Source organism: Mus musculus, chromosome 2, assembly GCF_000001635.26.
Source record: "Mus musculus strain C57BL/6J chromosome 2, GRCm38.p6 C57BL/6J".
In the NCBI taxonomy this organism is placed as follows: domain Eukaryota; kingdom Metazoa; phylum Chordata; class Mammalia; order Rodentia; family Muridae; genus Mus; species Mus musculus.
In genome coordinates this window covers 112,633,292-112,659,420 of record NC_000068.7, presented here as the reverse complement: position 1 = coordinate 112,659,420, position 26,129 = coordinate 112,633,292, and the positions used below count along the sequence as shown (strand labels likewise).

At 42.4% G+C, this 26,129-nt stretch overlaps 1 protein-coding gene across 6 annotated transcripts in view; it reads left to right on the top strand.

Moving 5' to 3' along the window:
• Ryr3 (ryanodine receptor 3) overlaps nucleotides 1–26,129 on the top strand; it is a 586,052-nt gene that overhangs the window by 557,985 nt on the left and 1,938 nt on the right. For all 6 annotated transcript variants that reach the window (XM_017316705.2, XM_017316711.2, XM_017316712.2 and 3 more), the window contains 16 exons: nucleotides 2,817–2,921; nucleotides 4,901–4,982; nucleotides 5,635–6,962; nucleotides 9,251–9,309; nucleotides 9,977–10,148; nucleotides 11,023–11,109; nucleotides 12,302–12,502; nucleotides 14,111–14,241; nucleotides 17,826–17,868; nucleotides 18,283–18,410; nucleotides 18,748–18,808; nucleotides 19,135–19,281; nucleotides 21,201–21,335; nucleotides 22,737–22,893; nucleotides 23,600–23,664; nucleotides 24,012–24,112. In XM_017316705.2, coding sequence (XP_017172194.1) covers nucleotides 2,817–2,921; nucleotides 4,901–4,982; nucleotides 5,635–6,962; nucleotides 9,251–9,309; nucleotides 9,977–10,148; nucleotides 11,023–11,109; nucleotides 12,302–12,502; nucleotides 14,111–14,241; nucleotides 17,826–17,868; nucleotides 18,283–18,410; nucleotides 18,748–18,808; nucleotides 19,135–19,281; nucleotides 21,201–21,335; nucleotides 22,737–22,893; nucleotides 23,600–23,664; nucleotides 24,012–24,112 — 3,002 coding nt within the window. The remainder of the gene's footprint in view (nucleotides 1–2,816; nucleotides 2,922–4,900; nucleotides 4,983–5,634; nucleotides 6,963–9,250; nucleotides 9,310–9,976; nucleotides 10,149–11,022; nucleotides 11,110–12,301; nucleotides 12,503–14,110; nucleotides 14,242–17,825; nucleotides 17,869–18,282; nucleotides 18,411–18,747; nucleotides 18,809–19,134; nucleotides 19,282–21,200; nucleotides 21,336–22,736; nucleotides 22,894–23,599; nucleotides 23,665–24,011; nucleotides 24,113–26,129) is intronic.

The window sequence follows — 26,129 nt, the reverse complement described above, 5'->3', positions numbered from 1 at the left end:
TCCTTACCATGGTGACACATACCTACAATCCTTACCATGGTGACATATACCTACAATCCTTACCATGGTGACACATACCTACAATCCTGGACTTTGGAGGCTGAGGTGGGATAGTATTGAGTTTGAAGCTGGTCTAGGTGACATGGTGAGACTGTCACAAAATCAAATAAACAACAAAATCCAGAATCTTTGAGCTCTTACTAGGGAAGAAGTTAGTCAACTCAAGTAATAAAAAGTGGATCTCTGTCTTAATATTCTAGTTTTCTTTCTCTTTCTATAACAATCTCTATTTCCCACAACAGTCTACCTACTGTGAAGAGAGATGGATGATATATTTAGGTATAACTGCCTATATAACCCAGTTGCCATATCAGCCTTCTGTGATACAAGATTTTTTAGAAGCAAAATTGACACTTAATGTTTATATTATCATAACCAGAAAACTCATGGATACATGAGTTCATTTATTTATTGCTCATTTATTGATTGAACAAAACATTTAGCTGTGTTCTCTCCTTAGTTCCCGGGAAGAATATAATTTATTGTCTCTACCATGAAAGCGCTTTCAGTGTCATTGAAAAAAATCATATACATGATGAAAAATATTTGATAGGCGATGATTGCACAAGATTTGAAATAATCACTTGCATTATGGCTCAAATCATAACTATTATGTACCAAACATGGGGAAATGGAACGGGAGATAGCTGGAACAACATCCTGAGATTCAGAATCAGACAGCAATAAATGAAACAAATAAAGCACACATGTATGAGTTCAGTGGAAGAGAAAGCTCTTTTGAACCCCAGAGCACAATGCCATTACAGATACACACTGGCTATGGATAAATAAAGAAGGAAGTAGACTGGTCTTTTGGAAAAGTCATGGAGATAGGATTGTGAGAGATTTCATGAGACATGATGTCAACAATTACTTCAGTTTGCTGCAACTGAAGAAAAACCAAGGAAAGAAAAGAAGAGCATTTATTTCATCCCTTGTCATTTCCTTCTCTCCCCATTCTGTAATCTGAATGTGGCTCTTTGTTTTACATAATGGAGTTGAAATTTGTTCTGGGAAAAACATTATCTAGAGGATGAGACGAGATGATCCTAAGCTCAGGACCTGCCTGGGGTAGAGAATGAATAAAAGGCCAGCTGGGTAAGGAGATCATTTTAAAAGATCTGAGGCTATAGCTCAAGAGTTTCTGCCTGGATTGTGGGAGGTCCCAGGTTGAATCCCCAGTACTGAAAAAAAGAAAAAGAAAAAAGAAAAAAGAAAGAAAGGAAGAAAGAGAAAAAAAAAAAGAAAAGAAAGGGAAGGGAAGAAGGAAGGAAGGAAAGAAGGGGAGCAACTGTATTTTCATTCATCATCCAAATCATGAGGTATCACTAGCTCATTTAGATTTTTTTCTCATAAAAATAAATACAAAACTTACTGTCCTACCTAGAAAATTGGGGTTTTTAATGTAGCAAAGTTAAACTGTATTAAAACTCAAAATAAAAAGAGAAGGGCTATCGCTTCTCAGCCTTTGGCTAAGATCAAGTGTAAAAAGAGAAGGACTCCATTAAGGAAAGGCCAGTAGTACCCCACCCAGGAATAGATGCAGACTTCTCAAAGGAGAACCTTTGAACAAAAACAGATTTCTCCTGGAGTGCTCCACACACCAGCTGAACCCATGTTCTGTAAACATGTTTCTTTCAACGACTAGTTTTATGCTGAAATGAATTTATTGGCCACTAGTGCACTACCTAGAAAAATGGACCTCTAGGGACCAGAAACTAAACATAGATGAACAGTAACTTTTAAACATGCTTGTGCGATGTGGGAAAGTAGGTAACACTTCTTCCTCTCAACTTTCCCTTAGGAATCCTACTATAAGACTCTTACATTCTTGGGATGATATATGTGTCCTTTTCAGATCTTTCTTATTGAGGAGAAATTTGGAGATTGAGTAAAAGATTAAAACAAACAACAAAACACCCAAAACCCAAGACTTTGAAGGACAGTTAAGGAAGGGCAGCTATAAATAGGAAGGTTACTACCATAGAAAAGCAAACTAGTAACTAAGTCATCTACATTTGGCCTTAAGAAAAAAATTTTGAGTTGGTATTTATATATAATGTTTAACTTAGTAAGAAAACCCTAGAAGTAGCTGATCACTGCCATTAGTACTGAGACTTTGAACTTTGATTAGTCAGAAGTTTGTAGCACTAGCATGGAGCTTTGCTTGAGAACAACAGGTAGATTGTCTCTGATACCCTTGTTTTCCTTAAAAGGCCTTCCAGGGAAAGAACTGGGTGAAGAGAGGGTAGAGTGGTGGTTCTCAACCTGGGAGGGTTTGGGGTTGACTGGCCCTTTCACAGGGGGTGCCTAAGGCCATCAGAAAGTACAGATATTTTGCATTATGGTTCATAACACTAGTAAAATTACACTTATGAAGTAGCAGTGGAAATAATTGTATAGTTGGGGACCACCACAACATAGGGAACTGTATTAAAGGGTTGGAGCATTAAGAAGGTTGAAAGCTGCTGATATAGAGGAATGTCCTTCAGACCTGCTTCAACCATAGTATTTAACTATTTCATTAACTATATTCTTCATTCTGAAGCTAAAAGACAATCACTGGGCAATGAAGCCCTCATTCTCCACCTAGAAAGAAAGTCCTGTAATTAGAAAGAATGAAAAGCAACTTGGGAAAATACTGAAACATGGAATAATGAGTGTGAAAGGCCTTCTCATGTTACCCTCAGTCAAATGTCCTGATAGGACAGGCTCTGGCTGACACCATGTGGAATCAGGCTGTCTCCTCTCTACAGGGCCCTTGCATCGGGAACCAGCAAAGCCTGGCTCACAGTAGGCTGTGGGATGCAGTAGTCGGGTTCCTCCATGTATTTGCTAACATGCAGATGAAGCTTTCTCAGGTACTGTGGCCTGTTCCTCTACACGTTTCATTACAGTGAAATGTTGGGTTAACTTCCTTTCCTTTCAACTTCCCCTTGTGGGTGTGGCTGTTTAATCAAAGGCTGGGAAAGCCAAACAGATTAGGTCTCATTCTTAAAACTGAGGACCAAAAAAAAAAAAAAAACCAACCAAACAAAAAAAAACCAAAACCGGGAAACAGATGTATGTCTTCAGGGGCATCCCAGGGGGGCTTTTGCATGAACGCAGCTTCTTCCTTCCTTGTGTCCCACCAACCTATTATTTTGTAAGTGCCTCAGCACTGTGTTCCATGGTGCTCCTCCCCTTTGCTTCCCGGTCACAATCCTTTCATTTTAGAATACCAAACATCGATGTGTCTCACCTGCCGAATGTTGCATGCCTCTGTCATCCACAAATGCCCCTTCCCCCGCTTCCTCTCCGTATCCATCTCTACCTCTCCTCCCCATCTCTCTGGCAAGATGAATCAGAACCACTGAGAACATTTATTATGAACAAATAAATGTAGCATCTATAGTCGGTGATCGCCTCTCTCCATGGCAACACATGTAGGAGCACTTCAAGATGTGTTTCAGACTGATTGGAGGGACATTTGCAGCATTAATTTAAATCTGAAGATTTCAAGGCTATCACACCTGCCTCTTCTCTTTTGGAATGTGCTGTTTGACCCTTCATTTTTTTTCCCCTTTTGACTCTGGCCTTATGGGAAAGGAGTTCTGGAAGGGACTACTAATTTGGCAGTAACATGTCCATGTCTGTGTCAATCATGACAGTGTGGTGTAGAGGCTCTGGAGATAAGAGCCCTTACCCTGCCACCTCCTCATCAGTGATGTTGGGAAAGTTCCTCCCCACTCCAGCTTTTGGTTTCATCATCTATAAAGTATAAGGGGTTGGCCTCTGAGGTCTCTTCTCAGCTCTAGTAGTCTGTCCTGCTACAGGTTTGCTGTTGTTGCTGTTGCTGTTGTTTTTCAATAAAGCTATGACACACAATAGGTAGGGGAAAGTTCCCCAGGAAACTGAATGGCTAGACAAAGCTTTTGGCAAGAGAAACAGAGAATCGGTAAAAACAAGTATGACCCAGAGGAAGAAAAAAAAATTTTTTTAATGACCTTCAAACTGATAGGTGGTGGCTCAGACTGTCAATCCCAGCACTCAGGAAGCAGAGACAGGCAGATGCAGATCTCTGAATTCAAGGCCAGCCTGTTCTACAGAATGAGTTCCAGGATAGACCACTGGGACTACACAGAGAAACCCTGTCTCAAAAAAAAAAAAAAAAAAAAAAAAAACCCTAAAGTAAATAACTAATTGCCTTCAGTTTTTCGTGCAAACGTAATTCTCTAATTTTAATTTCACCCTTAGATGAGATCTTTCACATACTCACTCCTGTATATGCTGAAGGGTTTGCAACACAGAGGTAGTTTTCCAGTACTCTCTGCCTGTATTGCTTGTAATAAAACCAAACAGAACATCAAAAGCATCCAAAGGAATAGCATGCTTAAATAAAGATTCAGTGGCCCCCTGATCACCACCAGCTACAACTGGGGTAATCAAAGCCTCAAGGAAAGGACACACTACTTGGTAATCTAATGCTCCCTTAGTTAGATTACAACAGCATCTCCCATAGAGCTCATGATAGGTAGTTCTCCAGTACAGAGAACAAGAAATAAACTTAAGAAGTACCTGAAGGTTTTTTAGCGTATGGGGCCGTTAGGTAGTGTTTAGTGACAATCGGTGTATCTGCTGCGTTTGTACTGAGCAGAATGTGAAGGAGCTGTGCTTGGATGAGCATCCCTGTCCTCCAGGCAGTGGATTTAAGCCACCTTCACTCGCATCGAGAAGGGATCTCATTCCTGCCTCGATGCAGCCTTCACCTGATCTTCCCAGAGAAGGCCCTTCTTGCTCACTCCCCTGGACTTTGCTGAGGGATCAGATAGCTCAGGGGTATCTCCTGTTTCTGTTCTAGGATTCCAGTCAGATCGAGCTGCTGAAGGAACTCTTGGATCTCCTTCAGGACATGGTGGTGATGCTTCTGTCCCTCCTGGAAGGTTGGGCTGTTTGGTATAACTAGGCATTCACACAACTGTAATTGGTCTGAGCGCTAACCTTACTAATCACACAGATTATCCTTCTCGAAGGTCACTGATGTCAGACGACATCAGGTAGAATGACAAATTTTTCAGAATGAAAACAAAAATGAGTGAGGGGCACATGGTCTGATGGACAACGCCTGAAACCAACTCATTTGATGCCAATAGGAAAGCCAGAATGAACTGGGGAAAACCTCCAAGCTTTGCCCCTCCCTATCCTTTCCCTCTCCCCATTGCTTTTTGACACATCTGGCTGCCAGTGTGTATGCCAGCCATCTAATTGGGCACCCTCCCAGGTCAAAGGGGATCAAAGGGACGCTGTGTATCCCTATGTATTCCCAGAGATCTAATAATAAAACCACCTCGTAGGCCCCAGGGCAGAAACAAGGCCATGGTGTGGCCATTTCCCTCTTGCCCTGGTTTCTTGTCCCTTGGCTCCTGGTGGGATAGTTGTTATGGCTTGCTGCTCTCTCCTATTTTCGAATCATTATGGTCAGAAATAAACTGGCTAATTTGGCACATGAGTCTTCTAAAAATAGCTGCCTGTCCAGTTGCATGATAACTTGGGTTCATTTATATATTTGTATGTCTTTTTGAACCTGCCTCACAGGAAATGTGGTAAATGGGACTATCGGAAAGCAGATGGTTGACACGCTGGTAGAATCATCCACTAATGTAGAGATGATCTTGAAATTCTTTGACATGTTTTTGAAACTTAAAGACTTAACCAGCTCAGACACCTTCAAAGAATATGACCCAGATGGCAAAGGGATCATCTCTCGAAAAGAATTTCAGAAGGCCATGGAAGGTCTAAAGCAATATACACAGTCAGAGATCGACTTTCTCCTTTCATGTACAGAGGCTGATGAGAACGACATGTTTAATTATGTGGATTTTGTAGAGAGGTTCCATGAGCCAGCCAAGGACATAGGGTTCAATGTGGCAGTGTTATTGACAAATCTCTCTGAACATATGCCCAACGATTCCCGTCTCAAGAGTCTGTTGGACCCAGCAGAAAGTGTGCTAAATTACTTCGAGCCATACCTGGGTCGAATTGAGATCATGGGTGGGGCCAAGAAAATTGAGCGTGTTTATTTTGAGATCAGTGAATCCAGTCGAACTCAGTGGGAAAAACCTCAAGTGAAGGAATCTAAGCGACAGTTCATCTTCGATGTTGTCAATGAAGGCGGGGAGCAAGAGAAGATGGAATTGTTTGTGAACTTCTGTGAGGATACAATCTTTGAGATGCAATTAGCATCTCAGATCTCAGAATCTGACTCAACTGACAGGCCGGAAGAGGAAGAGGAAGAGGATGAAGACTCTGCTTATTCTATAGAAACCGAGGGGGAGGAGGAAGAGAAATCTTTTGAGTCTGCCTCTGCTTTTACTATGGCCTGTGTCTCAGTAAAGAGAAATGTCACCAAGTTTCTGAAGAGGGCAACCTTGAAGAACCTCAGGAAACAATACAGGAATGTAAAAAAGATGAGTGCAAAGGAACTGGTCAAGGTGTTCTTCTCCTTCTTCTGGATGCTGTTTGTGGGCCTCTTTCAGTTGCTCTTCACAATCTTTGGAGGAATCTTTCAGATCCTCTGGAACACAGTGTTTGGAGGGGGCCTTGTCGAAGGGGCAAAGAACATCAGAGTGACTAAGATCCTAGGTGACATGCCCGACCCCACTCAGTTTGGGATCCATGATGATGTAATAGAAACTGACAGGGCAGAAGTGACTGAGCCAGGTGTCACCACTGAGCTGGTCCACTTTGTAAAGGGTGAGGCAGGAGATACAGACATCATGTCAGACCTCTTTGGAATCCACTCCAAGAAAGAAGGTGGCTTAAAGCAAGGGCCTGAAGTGGGATTAGGTGACCTCTCTGAAATTATCGGCAAGGACGAACCCCCAACATTAGAGAGTACTGTGCGGAAGAAAAGAAAAGCACAGGTAAGCTTAGTTCCAGTTCGTTGCCCTTACCCCCAAATGAATCTAACTGTGTTTCACAATCAGCACTGGCATGGTTTGCACAGGTAATAACACCGCATTAACAGTGGTTCTGGTAGGATTATGCTGACATTCCAGATTGACCAGGTGTGGTGAGCTTGAAACTTAGATGGGCGTTTCAGTGTTTAGTCACCAAGAAGACTTCTAGTCTACATTGTAGAGTTTGAACATAATGATCCGACACCTTCACCTGCTTCCAAGTTTTATTAGGTTAGCATCCATGGTGCACAGGATGATTCAGTGAAAGTGCAGAAAAGGAAGTGTAACACACGAGAAGCTGTCTTGTGAGACAGTATTTCAATGCATCCTGTAAGCTCTGGTATAGTCCATTTCACTGGAGCTCTATAGTAGATATGTTCTGTTTCTCTTATTAGCGTTACAATCCCAATAAATCAGAGTTTCATTTGCTGAAAAGGTTACTAAACACCAATACTTAGCAACTTCATATGATGTTGATGATGGTAATTGCTCTTTATTGATAGCCTACTGTGTCAGTGAGTTGGATTATGCCTAGAACATTTTTGTCATTAGAGACTTGAGGCAGTCAACTAAATCAAATGGATAAGACAAAGCTAACTCAGAGGTCATTGGCCACAGGATGTTCTACATGTTCCCTTCTCTTGTAACATGTAAGTCATGGTGCCAGTTGCATCAAAGGAAGAAGTGAAGTTGCAGACAGAAACCACATCCATTCACAAATTTCATTGTCACTTATTGGAACATTAACACACACATGCCACTGTTCTGGGGTCTGAGAACTGAGTGATAATGAATAAATCTTTTATCCTTGTAATTTTATAGAAAAGACAGACACAGGACAAGTTGGTGCAACTCAGAAGTATGCTAGGCAGGAGATATTGGGAAACAGAAAGGCAAATGAGAGGTGTGAAGAGCCAGGGAGAATGTCTTAGGGTTTTACTGCTGTAAACAGACACCGTGACCAAGTCAACTCTTATAAGGACAACATTTAATTGGGGTTGGCTTACAGGTTCAGAGGTTCAGTCCATTATCATCAAGATGGGAGCATGGCAACATCCAGGCTGGCATGGAGCAGGCAGAGCTCAGAGTTCTACATCTACATCTGAAGGCTTCTAGTGGATCCAGGCAGCTAGGATTAGGGTCTTAAAGCCCACATCTATTGTGACACACCTACTCCAAAAGGGCCATACCTTCTAATAGTGCCATTCCCTGGGCCAAACACTTATAAACCATAACAGAGAGAGGTACCAACACAGGTATTCTTACTGTATCATTCATTTTGCATTGCTCTTGGGCAGGCTCATGTCACAGAACCATTTGAAAAGGGATAGAAACTAATCTGGGTACCACATGCACCAGACTATGTTCTGGTTAATAAGAAAAGCAATAGTTTTGCTTTAATGGAACTTTGTCCCTAGTAGGAAAAGATAACAAGAACATAATATAATTACCATTGTGATACTTGTTCAGCTTAATAAACAAACTAATGGTTTACAGGGGACATGGTACAATCATCTAGGACCTCTGGATGAATATATAATTCTTGTTATTATCTGCTATAAACAGGGCAGCTAGCAAGGCTCCTGAAAAAGTATGATCTGAGCCAAATCCTAAAGAATGACAGGCATGTGGAAAGCCAGGGTTTCATGATCCAGACAGAGGGTAAGACTACTCAAAGTCCCTAGTGCACAGAAGGATTCAGACTCCTTTCCAAGAGAGGAAAGGTCAGAGTACTTGAATATAAAAAGCAATAAGTCATACAACATAAAGATAGAGAGGAAGCCAGGCCCTTAGAGGATAAGCAGGTCTCACTAGGGAGCATGGTTTTATTCTGAGTGCAGTTTCATGAACCAGAGGGACCAGGGCACTGGTAAAGGGATTGGAGTCAAGCAAGAAGCTTGTCAGATAGAGGGAGGTTCCCGATTAGACATACTGTGATCTGTGTCTTAGTTTCCTCTTGCTTCCATGGGACTCCAAGGTTTAAGTATTAGTGTCTTGCTTGAGTTGAGTAAACAATTCAGTTGAGGCAACTGAATTTTCAGGTTTGAGGTCTGATTTGGCATCTCTCAGGAGCAGCAGGTTTGATGTACAGCAAGACACTTTATATTCTGCAACCCTGAGAGAAAGAGTAATCGAAGGTGGGGTGGGGTGGGGGGTACCACAAAGCCACTAGGACTTGTAGCCAGAAAGAAAAGACTCATCCTGGACTTCTTCTCTGAGGAACCCTTGACTGGTTGCTATTTTTGATCTAGGCAGCAGAGATGAAAGCAGTGCATGAAGCTGAAGGAAAAGCTGAATCTGAGAAGGCCGAGTGAGTTCCTGGTGGTGTGGGCTACCTGTGGTAGTTAATACTTGACGGCAGCTGCCGTTCTACAGCTATGGTAAATAGAAAACATGATTTCTATCAATGCAGGCAACAGGTATTCTATAAGCCCTGGCTGCTGCTGCTGCTGCTGCTCCTTCTCCTTTCCTCCTCTTCCTCCTCCTCCTCTTCCTCCTTTTTTACCTCCACTTTAATATACACTTATTAACTTACACTTATTAAAGTATATAAACTTTATTAAAGTATATTAAAGTTAATATACACTTATTAACTTTATAATTTCAATAGTACATCAAGGTTTCATTGACAAGACAATTATCAAATACCCACATTTAGCAATCTTATATTATTCTGATGGTGGATAATCTGTGGTGTTTATTGAATACCTATTATATGGCAGGCCTTTGTTTTGCTCTTTTAAACACCACATTTAATTCGTGTCCAAGTTTATAGGTGTACGTAAGATTGCTAATCCTAAGAGAGTTGTTAAGTCTAATTCCAAAATAGCACAAACTCATATTATAACCTATATACATGTCAGATCATCAAAATGGTCACTGCTCATCAAATATAGGTTTCACACCCAGGGAGTGGGTTGATAAGGAGCAGGCTGGGCCTGCCTTTTCTACATACTGAGTAGCCCTCTCCTCTGTAGCATGGAAGACAGAGAAAAGGAAGACAAAATCAAGGAGGAGGGGCAAACAGACTACCTGTGGGCAGACGTGACAGTAAAGAAGACGAGACGGCGCGGTCAGAAGGCTGAGAAGCCAGAAGCCTTTATGGCCAACTTCTTCAAAGGGCTGGAGATTTATCAGACCAAGTTATTGGTGAGCTCGCCAGCCCTCATCCCTTACTACTGGAGGTGCTGGCCCAGCAGACGTCAGAGCTGGCCACTTATCTGTGTTCCTTTTCCTTAGACACGCTTCCTCCACGTCCTCTTTCCCATTCTTTTCCTCTTCCTGTTTCTCTTGTATTGAAGAAAATGGAGGGTTACCTAGACACCACCCCCAAGCAAATGTATTGTACATTGTGTGGTGACTCAGCTGATCCTGATCCAAAATTTCAGCTGTTCAATCTATTGGGATAAAGACAAAAAGGTTCCTATATTGGGCTATGTTACCCAACTAGCCCCAAACATTGTTACTGTAGGTACAAGCAAGCCTCAGCATAGTATGTGAATTATTTTTCTGATAAGTTGCCCCCTGATATCCACTTGTTGCTCAACCAAGATTACACTTTAGCTGGCACCATCAATGAAGCCCCTAGGCAGTGTCCAATTCTCCACAGCAACCAAGGTCCATCTTCCAAGGGCTGAGTTTCCTAGGGAAGACAGCAGTGCAGAGAAGGGTTATACTCTGAAGTCAGATAAGAACTCTGGGCCACAGTCTGGCTGCACTGTTTACAGGGGAGGGGACTGCTTGGCCCCCTGCTGATGGCATGTTGAGAGGTCTGGGTTACTGTGACATGGTCCACAGTAAGGTTCCCTCGGACATGCTCTTAAACCATTTTTAAGTAGTCAACATTTCTAGTTCCTCTCAAACAACCATGCCTGTGCTTCCAAGGCCAGCGCTGCCCTGGAAGAGTGGCAGCTGAAGCATTGATTGCTGTCAGGCTCTCCCCAGGGCACGTCTTCCTGTGTCAGAAAGAGAGGCCTCCTTCCCACCACTGCTCTTCTACCTCTGCGTATGCTTTTCTTTGCAGCACTACCTGGCCAGGAATTTCTACAACCTGAGGTTCCTTGCTCTGTTTGTAGCCTTCGCTATCAACTTCATCCTGCTTTTTTATAAGGTGATACTCCATTGAGGGGTTGTTGGCTAAATATACAACAGACTGAGCATGCCGTACGTGGGGGAAAACTATAACCAAACTTTTACACGTAATTGGAGCAAAAAGTTAATGTTCAAGGAAATTTCTAAGACACTGACTTCTTTAAAAAAACAAAAGTGCAATGTTTAGCAATGGGAGAAATGTAGAGAAATGCAGAGAATGTAAGAAAAGCAAATTGGGGGCTCTTTCAACAGCCTGGATTCCTATTTGATTCACTCTCTAAATACTGAGCGTACCTAGTATGCTAGATGCCATGATGGGAACTACGGAGCATTTTAAATCAATAGTGAATACAGGTCTTTCCTGAGGAATAAGCTAAGACTAGGACCCATCCATGTTGACACGTATGAGGAACCATGAAGGAAAAATTAGTAAGAATTAGGCACAGAGGTTCCCTACCATAATGGAAGACTTGAACACCGGCGAGTGGGTCTTGCATGATGCCAGCATGGAACTATGTTTTAACAAATTAAAGACCCATCTTGACAGTCTGCTTTAAAATATACAAACAAACACAAACTTTCTGCTGATTCTTGGTCAAAACTAGCAATTCAATTTGTTACAAAACAATATTTTCACTATATAAATCTTCAGTTTGACAAACTAGTAGGTTTTGTTGCCCATAGAAATAGAGTGGTAGTGTGGTCATCTACAGTAAGGTGTATGTAGCTTAGTTTGAAACATACTAAAGTTGAGGAGAATCCAGCTATGTAGGTGGAGACAGCCAGCAGACACTTGAAGCTATAGGATAAAGGCTTGGGGCGAGGGGTGTAGAACAGAGAGTCATTTGTAGGAAGAGAAGGGGATCCATGAATGAAAGAAAGAACAGAAAATATGGAATGTGCGTAACTGGTGCCTCCACATGGACCTGTTGCTGCCTCCTCTCTCGCCATAGGATTACAGATAGTAAAAGGTCCATAATTAAATTTTTTTTTGTTTTCTTTTCAAGAAATAGATTTTGTCTCTACCTCATTTTTATTTGCAGCTATTAGAAACACTGGGGATTCTTATCAGTAAGTTAGGTAAAGGACCCATTTAATCCACAGGTAATGCTGGTCTTGATAGCATATGTATCTATTAATAATATAAACTGTAGGAAGAGCCTAGTAACTGAGGCTCCTTCTGATGGTGGTGGGTATGTGTCTTGGGCCAGGTCACTGAAGAACCTTTAGAGGAAGAGACAGAGGATGTTGCAAACCTGTGGAACTCATTCAATGATGATGACGAGGAAGAAGCGATGGTGTTCTTTGTTCTTCAGGAGAGCACTGGTTATATGGCACCAACACTGCGTGCTTTGGCCATTGTCCACACCATCATCTCTCTGGTCTGTGTGGTGGGCTATTACTGCCTGAAGGTGAGCATTCTAACCATCTGACACTCTCTTTTCTGACTCCTTGAGGAAGAAGTGTCATTTTTTTTTAAGTTCCATCAGTGCTTAGTCTCCAAAAGTGCTAGGAGAGTAAGGCTGGTGGGACATTACGAGTACTGCCACCCACAAGCTGCTTACAACTGCAGGATCTCAATCACCGACTTGAGGCTTTTGAATGAGAATCTGTGAAGTGAGCTATAGACAAAGTTAATTCTTGCTGTAGGAGAAGCACTTCAAGTACCTCTTAGTATCTGAGTCACCAGGCTAGGGCACAAGTGAAATTAGCCATGAAAGCTTCTTGTGATCTTTGAGTTGCCATTGGATTTTTTAAAAATAAATGTACCTTTCCATTAGGCTGGAACCATTTGAGACCTGAGATGGATCTCTATGATGTATTTCTGTTTCAGTTATAGATGTAACAAGCCACTCCAAAGTTGGTTTGAAGGACCAACATTTTCTCTCTCTGATTCTAAGGACTGATGGGACACAATCAGTCATTCCTCTGTTTCATGGGAAAGGGTTTTGTCTGTAGCCTTTTGGGAGCTCTAGTAGGTGAAAATGGCAAAGATATTTCTGAGCCTAGCATCTTAGCAGATGAACAGTCAGGAAGTGAGTCTTAGCTGGAGTAGTGAGAATTCATCTCCTCCTTTCCCCATGTAGACACAGAGTATCTCTCTTTCCCCATGGCCTCTCTATGTAATCTCTGTACTATGAATGTAGGATTTCCCTAAGGATCACAGAAGTGGAAGCTGCTATCCCCTCTTAAGAAATAGACTTGGAAATGCCACATTGTCAGTGTCACTTTCAGCATACTCTATTGGTTAAAGCAAGTCATGTGATGGCTCAGATTCACAATTGTGTTTGGAAGTTGTTCAAGTCATGAACCAGGAAGCATGGTTCATTGGGGCGAACTTTAGAAACCACTGAAGGGACATCAGTCTTCAATCATTCAATTGTGTGTTCGGTGTTCATTTCTATTTTGAGACCATGATTATAAATGTTATTTTTCTTGTTGCTGTAAAGATGCTTGTCTTATTTTGGATCACAGTTTGAGGGTACAGTCCACCATGGTGGGGAAGACACAGCAGGGAGAGGAGGTCTCGCTGTGGCAACAGGAAGGTGTCAGTCACATGACATTCACAGAAAACAGAAAAGGCTGGGGCTCCACTCTCTCCTTTTTATTCAGTTCAGGACTCAAACACCAGGGGATGGTGCTACCTACATGTCAGGGTGTGTCTCATCAGTTGAACATCTCTGGGAACAGCCTCACAGTATGGTGTTTGAGACAAGGCTCAGCAGCTAAGAGTACATGCTGCTCTTCCAAAGGACCTGGGCTTGAGTCATAGCACCCACATGGCAGCTCGTGACAACCTGTAACTCTAGTTTTAGGGGATCTGGTGGATTTTTTTTTCTGGCCTCCATGAGCACTAGCATGCAAATGGTGCACAGACATACATGTATATGTTTAAAATATACATCAAATCCCAGTATAAAGGATTCCTGCCATTACATGAGAAGGCTGGTTGTGGCAGGTCTTGGGAAAAAGTTCATTAGACACAAATCTCTAGTTAATGAATGTCTTGTCACCTGTAGGTACCTTTGGTGGTATTCAAAAGGGAGAAAGAAATTGCCAGGAAGCTGGAGTTTGATGGCCTCTATATCACTGAACAGCCATCTGAGGATGACATCAAGGGGCAGTGGGACCGCTTGGTAATCAACACGCCGTAAGTGCCCCCTCATTCCAACCCTACAAAAGCAGACACGTCTGTGTCATCACCATGAAAAAATGGCACACTCTAATACCAGTCCATTCACAGTTATGAGAGTTGCACGATAGAGTACTGTAGTGAGAGTAAAAAAAAGTAAGAGTGAACCTATAAGCAAAGATGACCATGTTAAGACTTTTAGTTGTTCCAATTAAGGTACACATATCAGATATAACCCCGATTCCAGGGGAAGAAATTACTTCCTGATCAAAGATTATTAAGGAAACCGAGAGGCAGATCTATAAAGAAACAACCAAACTAATCAACCTCTAGGAAAGGAAGGCTTTGGGGAAAATAACATGAGCAATAAAAACCCAACGTCTGCCCCTGCCCTGTGAGCCCTGCCCATCTCCCTATACCAATACAAACAATAAAGGTTGTTTTTCTCAACTTTTGCCCTTAAATTACAGACATTTTGGATAGCACTAAATAATCTAATAGTTTGAGAAGTGTTCTGTGTGGTCATCCAGGACATGTGAGTCTGGAACAGTGTGATACAGTGTGAAAGTGCTAGTGAAAAAGGCAGTTGTTTCTAGAACTTACCCGAGACAATGAAATCAAGTCAACGCACTACAGCATTCCAAGAAGATCAGCGAGTCCTGATTATTATATATGAGCAGGGAAATTCATCGACAGCCCAACTCTTGTAAACGCTGACTTCTTCTTCACAGCAGAGGCATCATTCGATGAGGCAATTCTGTCATTAGCTTTACTCTCTTCACCACATATCAGGTACAGATAACTTTCCTCTTCTTACAGTTTAGTTTTAAATTACATGACACATAATGTAATATCTACTTATTTTATGGGAAGAGTGTTGTAATTCAACACATATATGCAATGTATATAATCAAATCAGGGCAACTGGCATTTCTATGGACTCAAATACTATCACTTCTGGTACTAGAAAACTTTTCATTTTCTCTAGGTATTTTGAATTGATAATTAGTTGTTGTAGGCTATTATTTGCCCTTTTGTGCTACATAGAATCACTGGGTCTTGGTGCCTATTATCTACTCTGAGTTTTCCCATTTTTTATTATGAGGCACACATACACAAGTACCTATAAAATAGGCATGTATATTTTAATAGAGATTAAAACTAGAACATTTTTGCAATCCTGAAAACCCTGTGTTACCCTCCAGGTCATGTCCCCTAACCCTAACTAACATATTTGCTAATATCCATTAGTGGTTAATGATATTAGTCTTCAGTCATTATTGCTACTACTTATGGACTCGTTATCTTTCTTTAACTTATATTTTAGCCTCTTCCTTGTTCCGAAACATTACTTTACTTTATTCTGAACTCAGTGAGCACGGAGTTGTCATACTATGTAAGTTACACTCTTGAGGACCTTTATCTGCCATTATGTGTTGTTTCTGATCCTCGGTGAAGTCACCTGTGATGGATGACAAGTTGTCCTCCAAACTGTAACATTTTCCATGTAATTGCATATACAAGATACTATTTATCCATTTTCCTGACTGTAGATTTTTTTTCCAGCTGATTGTGGTTCTCACTATTACAAACAGCATTAACATAAAACACCTTTATCTGTACACAAGTAAAAGAGCCCTTCTCTCCAAAGGAAATTTGCCCAAGAGTAGGCTATGGAAAATACTTGTTTCAGTATACATTATACATAGCGCTATAGAGAAAGTTTCTACCTGTTGCCAGCACTTGTGACTGTCACATGATTTTGGTGACAGGGATGTAATGGCACCTTGTTGTCCATTCCCTAATAACTGAAGAGGCTAAGGATTTCAGCATATCCTTTAAGCATTTTTTTCTGCAAGTCTGTTCTATAGGCCATATTTTAAAGCATGTAGCCAAATAAAAATGTATGTTCTACCTTTAAGGAACTTCTTGACCTTAGCCTTAGTTAGGGGGCTAGACATAATCTACTCTAGAGAAAAATAGGACCAATAGATCAAGGTGCTTGCATGAGAACATTTGTATCTAAGAGATAAGGAAACTGATCGTGAAGAGCCAATGTATAATCCTAGCACTTAGAAACAGTTGGGAGTGTCACTTTACTTTGAAGCCAGACTTGTTTATGTAGTGAGTTCTATGTCAGCCAGGGCAATGTAATGAAACCCTATAAAACAAAAACAAAACCTGACAAAATAAACCAGGGGAAGGGAGGGGGAGGTATCAAGATGGCAGAGGAAAGATGGCTTGATTCTTATTCTTGTAGATTCTAAATGTGGTGCCTAAAGAGAATCAAGGAGCAATGCATACAGGAAAGAGCAAAAATACTTTCCATCTTATAAATATACCTATTAGCATTTTATTCCACAATACCAGCATTTGTTTTTAACTGGCAATTAGATGATTAAGATGAATGAACAATTTTAACAGCAACCAAAACAAATCTGAGAGAAACCCTTTTACCCTCAGGGGTGTCACCCCTTTAGATAGGGAGAAGGCTTCACTTCCTTATCATGAACTGGTGGTCTTTGTTGTATTGGAGCCTGCTATATAACTCAAACCCACCAAGAGCGGCTCATGTAAAGAAAAACAGTAAGAACTCACACCACAAGGGCTGGTTCTGCTCCAGCCACAGCCCTATGGGAAACTCTCCCAGGGAGGTTCATTCCAGCTCATTCTGGCTAGAAACAACACATTTTAAACACTTTTGCTAACATTCCCAAGGATGGCAGTTTTTTGTTTGTTTGTTTTCTTCTTTATTTTAATGAGAAGATAAAACTTGGAATAGAACAAGGAAAAGAAAAATTCAGGCAGAGAAACACGATATCTCTGGGGAGGTTGGGACACGATATCTCATGGGACACGATATCTCATGGGACACGATACCACTTCTAGAAGAGAAGAAGCTGAGTCCAGGAAGGAAGTGGGTACCACAGGGGTTCATGGTGACAGAACGTAAGTGGAGAATCATGGAGTCAGTAGAATCCCTCTATAAACTAACCAAAGCGCCTTCTGGTTGGGAAACAGGAATGTAAGAGAGCTTGGTATGTATCCCAGGACAACCTACACTGCTCCATCTCCCCAGTCACTGTCAGTCACAGAACGGGAAGCAGACATTCATTTCCTTCTGAATATTGTTTCTGTTATATACTGCAATCCAAGGAAAGCTCAAGAAACAGCTGGATTTGTGTCCCCGGAGGAACAGCAAAAGTGATTCAGGAGGCCCACTAGGCTGTGGTAGAGACTTGTCCAAGAGTGTGACACCAGGGTAGCGGGGGATGGGGGTGCGCAAAGCAGGATGGATTTTTCAAAACAAAAACCAATATCATATGTTTCTTGCTAGCCTGTCATCATGACTCCTTTTTTAACCAACATTTTGAGTTAGAAACTAGAAAGGCTTTCCAGGTGTCTCTAGTTGATACGAAGCAGTAGAGCTGTACGGCGGGAAGGAGTTCGGGATGACTCTGAACTTCAGTCAAGGTCTGAGGTCTTGAGGGAGCCGGACAGAAACCTGAGAACAGCTCTGGACATTCAAACTGGGAAGTTTCTTGATGTGTTTGCCTTGAAGTTAGTAATTAAGTACCCGTCTTTTTCATCTTTGCTTTCAGATCTTTTCCTAATAACTACTGGGACAAGTTTGTGAAGAGAAAGGTATGTCTTGGGGGGGGGGGAGGTCTATGTTATCCATATACTAACATGAGTAAATGTGCTTAAGGTCAGGCTTAAGGTACCTGGAGGAGACTCGGCTGCAGGAGGGTTTGCACATGTGGGCTTTCTGCTTTGTTCTCATCCCAGCTGCCTTCAGTGCCTGCACACAACCTGCACTGCTTTCTCCACATAAGGGTTCTCTTCTCTCCACAGAAACACTAGCTTAAAAAGAAGTTTCCATTTCATTGTCATTATCTCTTTAGTTTTCTCTAGGGGTTGGTTACTTTTTTTCTTTTCCTGCCAGTTTTGAATACTATCTTTTTTAACCCTTAGAAAAAGGCTCCCAAGACCTCAAAGCTAGAGAAATGTTAGGGGGTGTGTCCAGTCACAGCCCATGATCTCATTTCTGTGCCTTAGGTGATCAACAAGTATGGAGATCTCTATGGAGCAGAGCGCATCGCTGAACTCCTGGGTTTGGACAAAAATGCCCTTGACTTTAGCCCAGTAGAAGAGGCCAAAGCAGAGGCAGCATCTCTGGTGTCATGGTACAGATCTGAGGAGCTCAAGTCCAAGTGGCAAAGATAAATCCTTTGTTTCCCATTCCTCTCCAGTGAGCTAGAGGGGAAAGTACAAGCATGTCTTTTGTTCTCTTGCAAATTAGGAGAGAATGCTTTCAAGGATTTCATGGGCAATCAATCTGTGTGCCCAAAGACTAATGTCTTGGGGAGCATGATTCAAACCATTCTCTCTGGAAAATCTATATAATTTGATAAAAAGGTCAAAGCTGTGTTTATGTTATTAACCTTAAGAAAATTCCCCCTTCATTAAACAGTTAAACTAACATTGACATTTCTAAGTTATGAAACTATTGTTCCTCTTTAGGCTAAGTTCCATCGACATGAAGTACCATATTTGGAAGCTAGGGGTGGTTTTCACTGACAACGTAAGTATAGTACCAGAAACAAACAAGTTCTATACCCCAAGTCAAGGATCTCACTGGATGCCACAAGGAATGACCCATCCCTGAACTTTCTTGCCAGCTTCCCTGGGTAGCCATGGATCAGGAGCCTATGCGGTGCTGAGGGTCCCTTGTACAGTAGTGTAATGTGAATGGGTCTCTACTGGAAGACCTTGGGACAACTTATAGCACCCCAGTACCTATGCACCCTTTTATTCATATTGTTCCCCCAAATGAGGGAAAGATAGTTGAATGAGTCCACCATATTATCAATGCCTGAAAGGTTTGACAATGTTTTCCCACTTCTACAGTCCTTTCTCTACCTTGCCTGGTACACAACCATGTCTGTCCTGGGCCACTACAACAACTTCTTCTTTGCTGCTCATCTGTTGGATATTGCAATGGGCTTTAAGACCTTGAGGACGATCCTGTCATCTGTAACTCACAATGGCAAACAGGTATCGGGTTTATACTAACTTGGAACAGAATGTATAGAAATGAAAAAAAAAAAGGTAGTATGTTTGTGTATGTCAGGAAACTTATCATAGTGTATAAAGCTTCTTTCCTGGCCAAACACTTGAAGTAATAACAGCTGTTTTTGTAAAACTATAGCCAACTGAAGATGGAACCTTAAGGTTAGGACCACCTAGGAGAATAAGGATGTGCTGAGCAAAGTAATGGATGTATCAGAATCACTTTGGGTACTCTTTATGTACCTACCCCTTCCTCCATAGCTCTAATTCATCTCCTGGAAGATAGCAAATACATACAAATATAAACACACACACACACACACACACACACACATGTCTCAGGCACTTCTGACACGTGTTCCTAATAATAAGTTAATAGGTATACTTTTTATATACATTTACACACAATATGGATACCTACATAATGTGCACATCTACATGGCTAAACAAAGAATTGACTTGGGCCATATGCAGAAGACTGTATACAGTAATGAGTATAGACATTAAAAACCTCTAATGGAGTCTCCATATTTGCAAATCCAAACTGCTCAGCGTTTTCTTCCTCACTAAGTGTGTATAGGACATAGTTCATCATACTTCTAAACCTCTGTATGGGACAGGAATACAAGAAAGTTAAAATGTGCCAAGCTTTTGCCACACCTCAGGTACTGAGTCACAACTGTCTTGTAAGCTAGATGTTAATCTCAGAGAGTGCAAACTGAGAGGCTGTGTTGCCCTAAGATCACAGAGTTGATAGGTATGTGGCTAAGCATAGGTAGATCCTACAAGCCTTTTGCTTTTCTTCCGTATAAAGCTCCAGTTCTCCCTCCTGTCTAAAGCACCTCTTATGAGCTCTGTCCCCCAAGATCTGAGTAACTTCATCCCCCAGGAAGCCAGCAATGCATCTACTTTGGTGCTTCCCTTAGCATATGTGCCCACTCCCTCTTTTACAGTTTCTTGAAGGCAAAATATCTGCACGTTCATCTTCCCTCCAGCCCAGTATCTAGTCCCTGCTGGAATGGGCCATATAAGCAGGTCCCTTAGACTCCTCATTCATGCTACTGAATTCTGGCCTCCCTATATAGCACGAAGTAAACCTGTGCAGTTACACCACAGTGAGCCTTGTCTCAACCATCGTAACCTTTACAATACCTTCAAGTAACTCCAGTAACTCAAAGCTGGGGGGGGGGGGGTTATGTGGTTTACTGCTGTGATATAATAACACTGAGGATAACTACAAGTCTGAGAAAACTTCAGGTTTTCTCAGTAGCAGCTTTAGAGTGGAAGCCTTGGCAAAGCTCTGTAAACACAATGGCGCTCTGCTCACAGAACCTTCCTGAGATCCACAGGTCATCCTCACTTCGCCTATGTTCAAAACCATACTCCAAGCATTCGGTGGTGGAGCTGCCAAACTAAACACTAGACAGGTGACTTCAGGTTTCTGACTTCAGACTCTCGAGAATGTAAGTGTAATAGGAAAGTGCTGATGAGCTGATCTTCTCTGAGGTTTCTCTCCTTGCTTCCTGCATAGCTATGCCCTGGTTGCCATTACACATCACTGTGCATATGTGTTCAATGTCATCTGGCTCCTAATCTCCTCTTCTAGTGACATAGTAAGATTAACCGCACTTACTGCCTCATTCTAGCTTAACCTCTCTAAACAGTGTCCCCAAATGGTGACATCCTGAGGTACTAGTGGTTAGGACGCCACACATAAATGACAGGGAGGATACAATTCAGCCCTGAACACTCCACCCATGGACTCTGTTCTCCTGAGAAACTGGTCCTCTGTGGTCAGCCTGTTTTCTACCAGCAGTCAGAGCACATCCCAATCTCCTTTACTCCTGGAGGGTCCAGGGGCCTCTTGGGACTGAAATTCTCTGCATCTGTCCTCTCTCCCTCAGCTGGTTCTGACCGTTGGCCTCCTGGCTGTGGTTGTTTACCTCTATACTGTGGTGGCTTTCAACTTCTTCCGAAAGTTCTACAACAAAAGTGAAGATGACGATGAGCCGGATATGAAGTGTGACGACATGATGACGGTGAGCACACACCAGCCGTGGTCACACAGTCACGTTGGGTGAGAAGAGCCTTGGGGGTAGCTGGCAGAACAAACAGCTGTGGCATTAGGGCAGAATAAGCGTCCTGGGGAACTGGAGGGGGTGGGAGTGGGTGTCATCACACAGCGGGAGCCAACGGGTACCAGCACTTCTTTCACTTTGGGGTGAGGATTAGACAGATCGTGAGTGAGCACATCTAAGTTTCGTGGCAGAAAAGCTTTGGCTTTCATGTTTGAAGATTGGGAGTAAAGTTCCAAGGATCAGATCCTTATTTCAGCTGAAAACAGATACAGAAGGCTGAAGACCTTGGTACAGCAGGATAAGGGGTGTCTGTCAGACAAATGGGGCCTGTTAGGCCCTAGTGGGAAGAAAGGCACAGCTGGGAGCAACACCTTCTAGAGTTTATCATGGCCTAATTTAAGGGAAAGACATGCTAGGTATATGTCTGTGAGCATTTTTCTATGAACAGGTAATGCTTAGTGGCTAAAACTTCCATTATGCTGCCTTGGGACAAGGACTCTCACAGGACAGCAATACCATTCATTTATCGGATAACAAGTATAACTGGCAGCTGGTGTCAGGCTGCTCCTTGCTGTGCATTCGCCCTTTCTCTGAGCCTATGCCTTCTGGTGAGGGCAAAAGGATGAGGGCGCCTGGCTGGGTGAGGCAGTGCTCAGATAGCACAGACACGCGTGCCAAAATCTATTTCTGGTCTAGTGTTGAATGTTCCTTATCCAAAATTCTTGGGACCAGAAGTACTCCCTACTTGGGGTAGTAGTGGTATTTGTATATACTCTATGTCTTAGGAGTAGAAATAAAACATAAACAGGAAATTCATCTGCTCCCTATATATTTTACACCCAAAGTCTGAGAGTAATTTTCCACACTGCATTTAGAATGCTTATATTTTGCCCATGACTCATTACACAAAGTCAGGTGTTGAATAGGTATGACAGCATTTGACCAGTTTTATGTTTAAAAGCATTCTGATTTCAGGTTAGGGATGTTCACCCCATATTTAAGATTCTACGGAAACCCTTTAGCAAATACACAGGGGATAAAGGAGAAGTAAAAAGAGCCTAAAAACCAGGCTGGCACTTTTGAAATTCAGCAAGGGAAAGCTGAGAAGTGGTATACACCATACTCATCAGACCTTAACACCCTTCTGCTATATATATTGCAATTCAAAGCAGGTTTAAAAAAAAAAATCCTTCCATTCTGGTAGATGGCAAGCTGGGTTCAGTGGACAGCAGAGGCCAGCATCCTTGAAGGCCCCTGCGTCCAGTTCAGGGCTGTGATGGTTAGATCTGTAGTGCACAAAATGAAGATGCTCCCAAAGAGCCATGCACTTGTCACCTGAGCTGCAACTACCATCTTCCCTAGTGCTACCTCTTCCACATGTACGTGGGCGTAAGAGCAGGTGGAGGCATTGGTGATGAAATTGAAGACCCCGCTGGTGACCCTTATGAAATGTATCGCATCGTCTTTGATATTACCTTCTTCTTCTTCGTCATTGTCATCTTGCTGGCCATCATTCAAGGTATGGTTGCCAATTAGACTACATAGGAGCTGGATTTGAATAAATCTAGTTTGCTTTGCTTTTCTATATCCATCAGGTGATTGTTTTATAAAGGAGGTTTTTTTTCCCTAACTCATCTAACTTGTCAATTTAGCAACTCTCTGAGCGTTTGTTGTCTGACGCCTTGTATATACGGAGCTCAAGAGCGACCCAGACAATTCCAAGAAACTTGAGAACATGCACAAAACGCTCCTCACTGTAAATTATGCCTTCCTAGATGTCCCCTGTGGCTTGCCTTGCCCTCCTCTTCATTCTCTCAGGCAGTGAGCTAAGGAAGCAGAGGAGAAAGGAGATGTGAAACCATGACATATCTTATTGTTTCTTAGAGCAGAGAGAAAGGTGCTGATATTTTAGTCAACAGCTTACTAGGAGCTGAAGAAGGAAAGGTGATGATGAATTTAGTTTGAGTCATGCTGAGATGTGGTACTGATGTGTCTCGTCTTCAGAAGCAGGAGAAAAGAGTTAAGGGCACGGAGCCGTCAGCACTGAAGCACAGGTAGTGAGAACTGCTTAAGTAGGGCCAAGCACTTGAAACTGCAGCTCCTTCTCCCCTTCATTTTGCTTTAATTGCCTAGCGCAGCTTGATAGTTCACTGAATGGCCTCTGCCATTCCTCCTCTAAGATCATGGTGCAGATGAAGCTATGTCCTTTGTGTTTAAACTTTCAGGTCTTATTATTGATGCTTTTGGAGAGCTGCGGGACCAGCAGGAGCAAGTACGGGAAGACATGGAGGTACTGATCTTTCTACTTCAACCCCAAAGGCTTCTCAGACCATAAATAGGGCTCTTAATTAGAGTTGTCCCTAAGCAAAACTACTAAAAGGTTTGCTTCCCATGCCTGTCGCTCACTTCCTCTCAACCAACCTACCAGCCCTGGGAACTAATGCCTTGTGGGCTACACCCTCCCATGCCTGCTGCCTCTGTCTTATAACTGGAGGGAGGGAACACTATCTTCAGGAGACAGGTGGGACCATGAGTAAATGTCTAAGAGCCCAAAGCATTAAACAGAAAAGTTTCCCATGTCCCCAATTCAACTGTTAGCATTTTTCCTTACGCGTACTCATGCCTTTCTTTTAATAGACCAAGTGCTTCATCTGCGGCATTGGCAATGACTACTTTGACACGACCCCTCATGGTTTTGAAACACATACACTGCAAGAGCACAACTTAGCCAATTATCTGTAAGTATTTTGGGTTCAAGATGTCATCTTTATGACAAAAACTCTGTCACAGAGTTCAGTCTGTCCCTAGTCTCTCTCCCTTTCCATTTGGAAGAGGTGGATATAATCAGTAAAGAAGCTACAGGTGCCTGTATGAGCCACTCTTGTTCTCTCTATGCACTGGAAACAACTGTCAACTGATCCATGCCTAGACCCCATTCCTCTCAACAGCCTGTATCTCCAGCAATTTCTCTTTAAATCCTCAAGAATGTCCACTTTTACCACCAACTACTGACAGGCTCACTACCTCTACCTTTCCCCTTTCTGTCCTTTGTGAACACCTTACTAAAAGGCCTTTCCCCACCACAGCACAATATCAGGTTATATCAAGGAAGGACAGTCAGATCCATGCTGATGAACTATGACCAGTTTTCAGACATTGTCTGCTCTGCAGGAAAGTGGGCTATTCTGGGGAAAGTTTCAATGTTAGCACGGTCTGGCCACTAACACGCAAAAACAAATACTTCACTTTCCTAGGGCAAAGCATTTATCAAGTTATTTGAGCCTATACAGTGCCACTTATGGGGTATACCAATTATATAACCTGATTATTCAAATTCCAGAAAGTATGATCAATGGGATGACTATTCTGCTCTCTGACCTTTCTCCTCCAGCATTTTGTTGAAGTCTCTTTCTTTAGGACAGAATAGGCTGAACCCTAGGAAAGATGGTGTGTTTGTGTTTGTTTGTTTTTTTAATAAATATCATTCATTCCCTAGCATCGTGAGCATTTATCAATCATTTCTCATTAAGTGGGGTTCTCAGTCAAGATACAGAGGTTGAGCCCACAAGCCCTATGGCAGGGAATGACAGACGAGGAGATGTTAGTCATCTAGGTTAGGATTCCCTTCCATGGTTCCCTGCAGCACTGCTTGTGGTCAGCTGCCAGTTAAATGTGCCTGGAGAAGAACCTGTTTCCCAGACCCATCTCTTCTGTATGGTGGAAATAAATCCTCAACCTTGGGAGAGGTAAAGAAGCTGCTGTTGGAGTTGTAAGCTGTCTCTGTATTCCAGGTCCTGAGATAACGATACAGCACTACTCTGTGAGCACTCAAGGTTTAGGGCTCCAGCTCGGCCAGCAAGCATTATCCTCTCTCAGCTTTCTCTTCGTCTTTTTATTTTTCAGCAGTATAACATATCCCTTTCCTAAAGGGCATGATACCTGGTTCTTCTAGAAACCATCTCTAAAGTTGTAGACTATGAACTGAGAGTGCAGCCTCCTGGGACACTTGTCACAGACAGACTCAAATCTTTGATACAGATAATTTAGTGCAAGTGAAATCATAATGCCCTTCCCTAGTTTTCCACAATGAAAAGAAAAGTGAGCCAGGCATGGTGGCGCACACCTTTAATCCCAGCACTCGGGAGGCAGAGGCAGGCGGATTTCTGAGTTCGAGGCCAGCCTGGTCTACAAAGTGAGTTCCAGGACAGCCAGGCTACACGGAGAAACCCTGTCTTGAAAAAAAGAAAAGAAAAAAGAAAAAAAAAAGAAAAGTGAAACTTCTGGAAGGAGTGTGACCTCCTGACTCATCCTAGATGTATGATTTCAAACCTGGCTTACTGATGATCTTATGGTAAAGGGCCGGGCTGTTTTTAATGGTAAAATAGTTTGCAAATGGGCTTAGGTCTTTGGGAGTTACTAAAGCTCTCCCCTCACTTGCTTGGAGATAAGCATCTATCATTCTTAGATGCTTCCCTGGTTATTAAAGCCATCTTAGTTTTCAAACCCTGTTTCCAATTACCTTAGTAAACAGCATTAGTTTGGGTGAGAAGTACTTTGGACTGAAGAGATTGCTCAGCTGTTAAGAGCATTTGTTGCTCTTGCAGAGGACCCAGGGTTCAGTTCCCAGCCCCCACAAGCAGCTCACAACTGTCTGTAACTTTGGCATTTGTACACACACAAACATGAATAATTTTGTGTTTGGTTTCTCTCTCTCCCCTCATAACCCTGGCTTTCCTGGAACTTGTTCTGTAGACC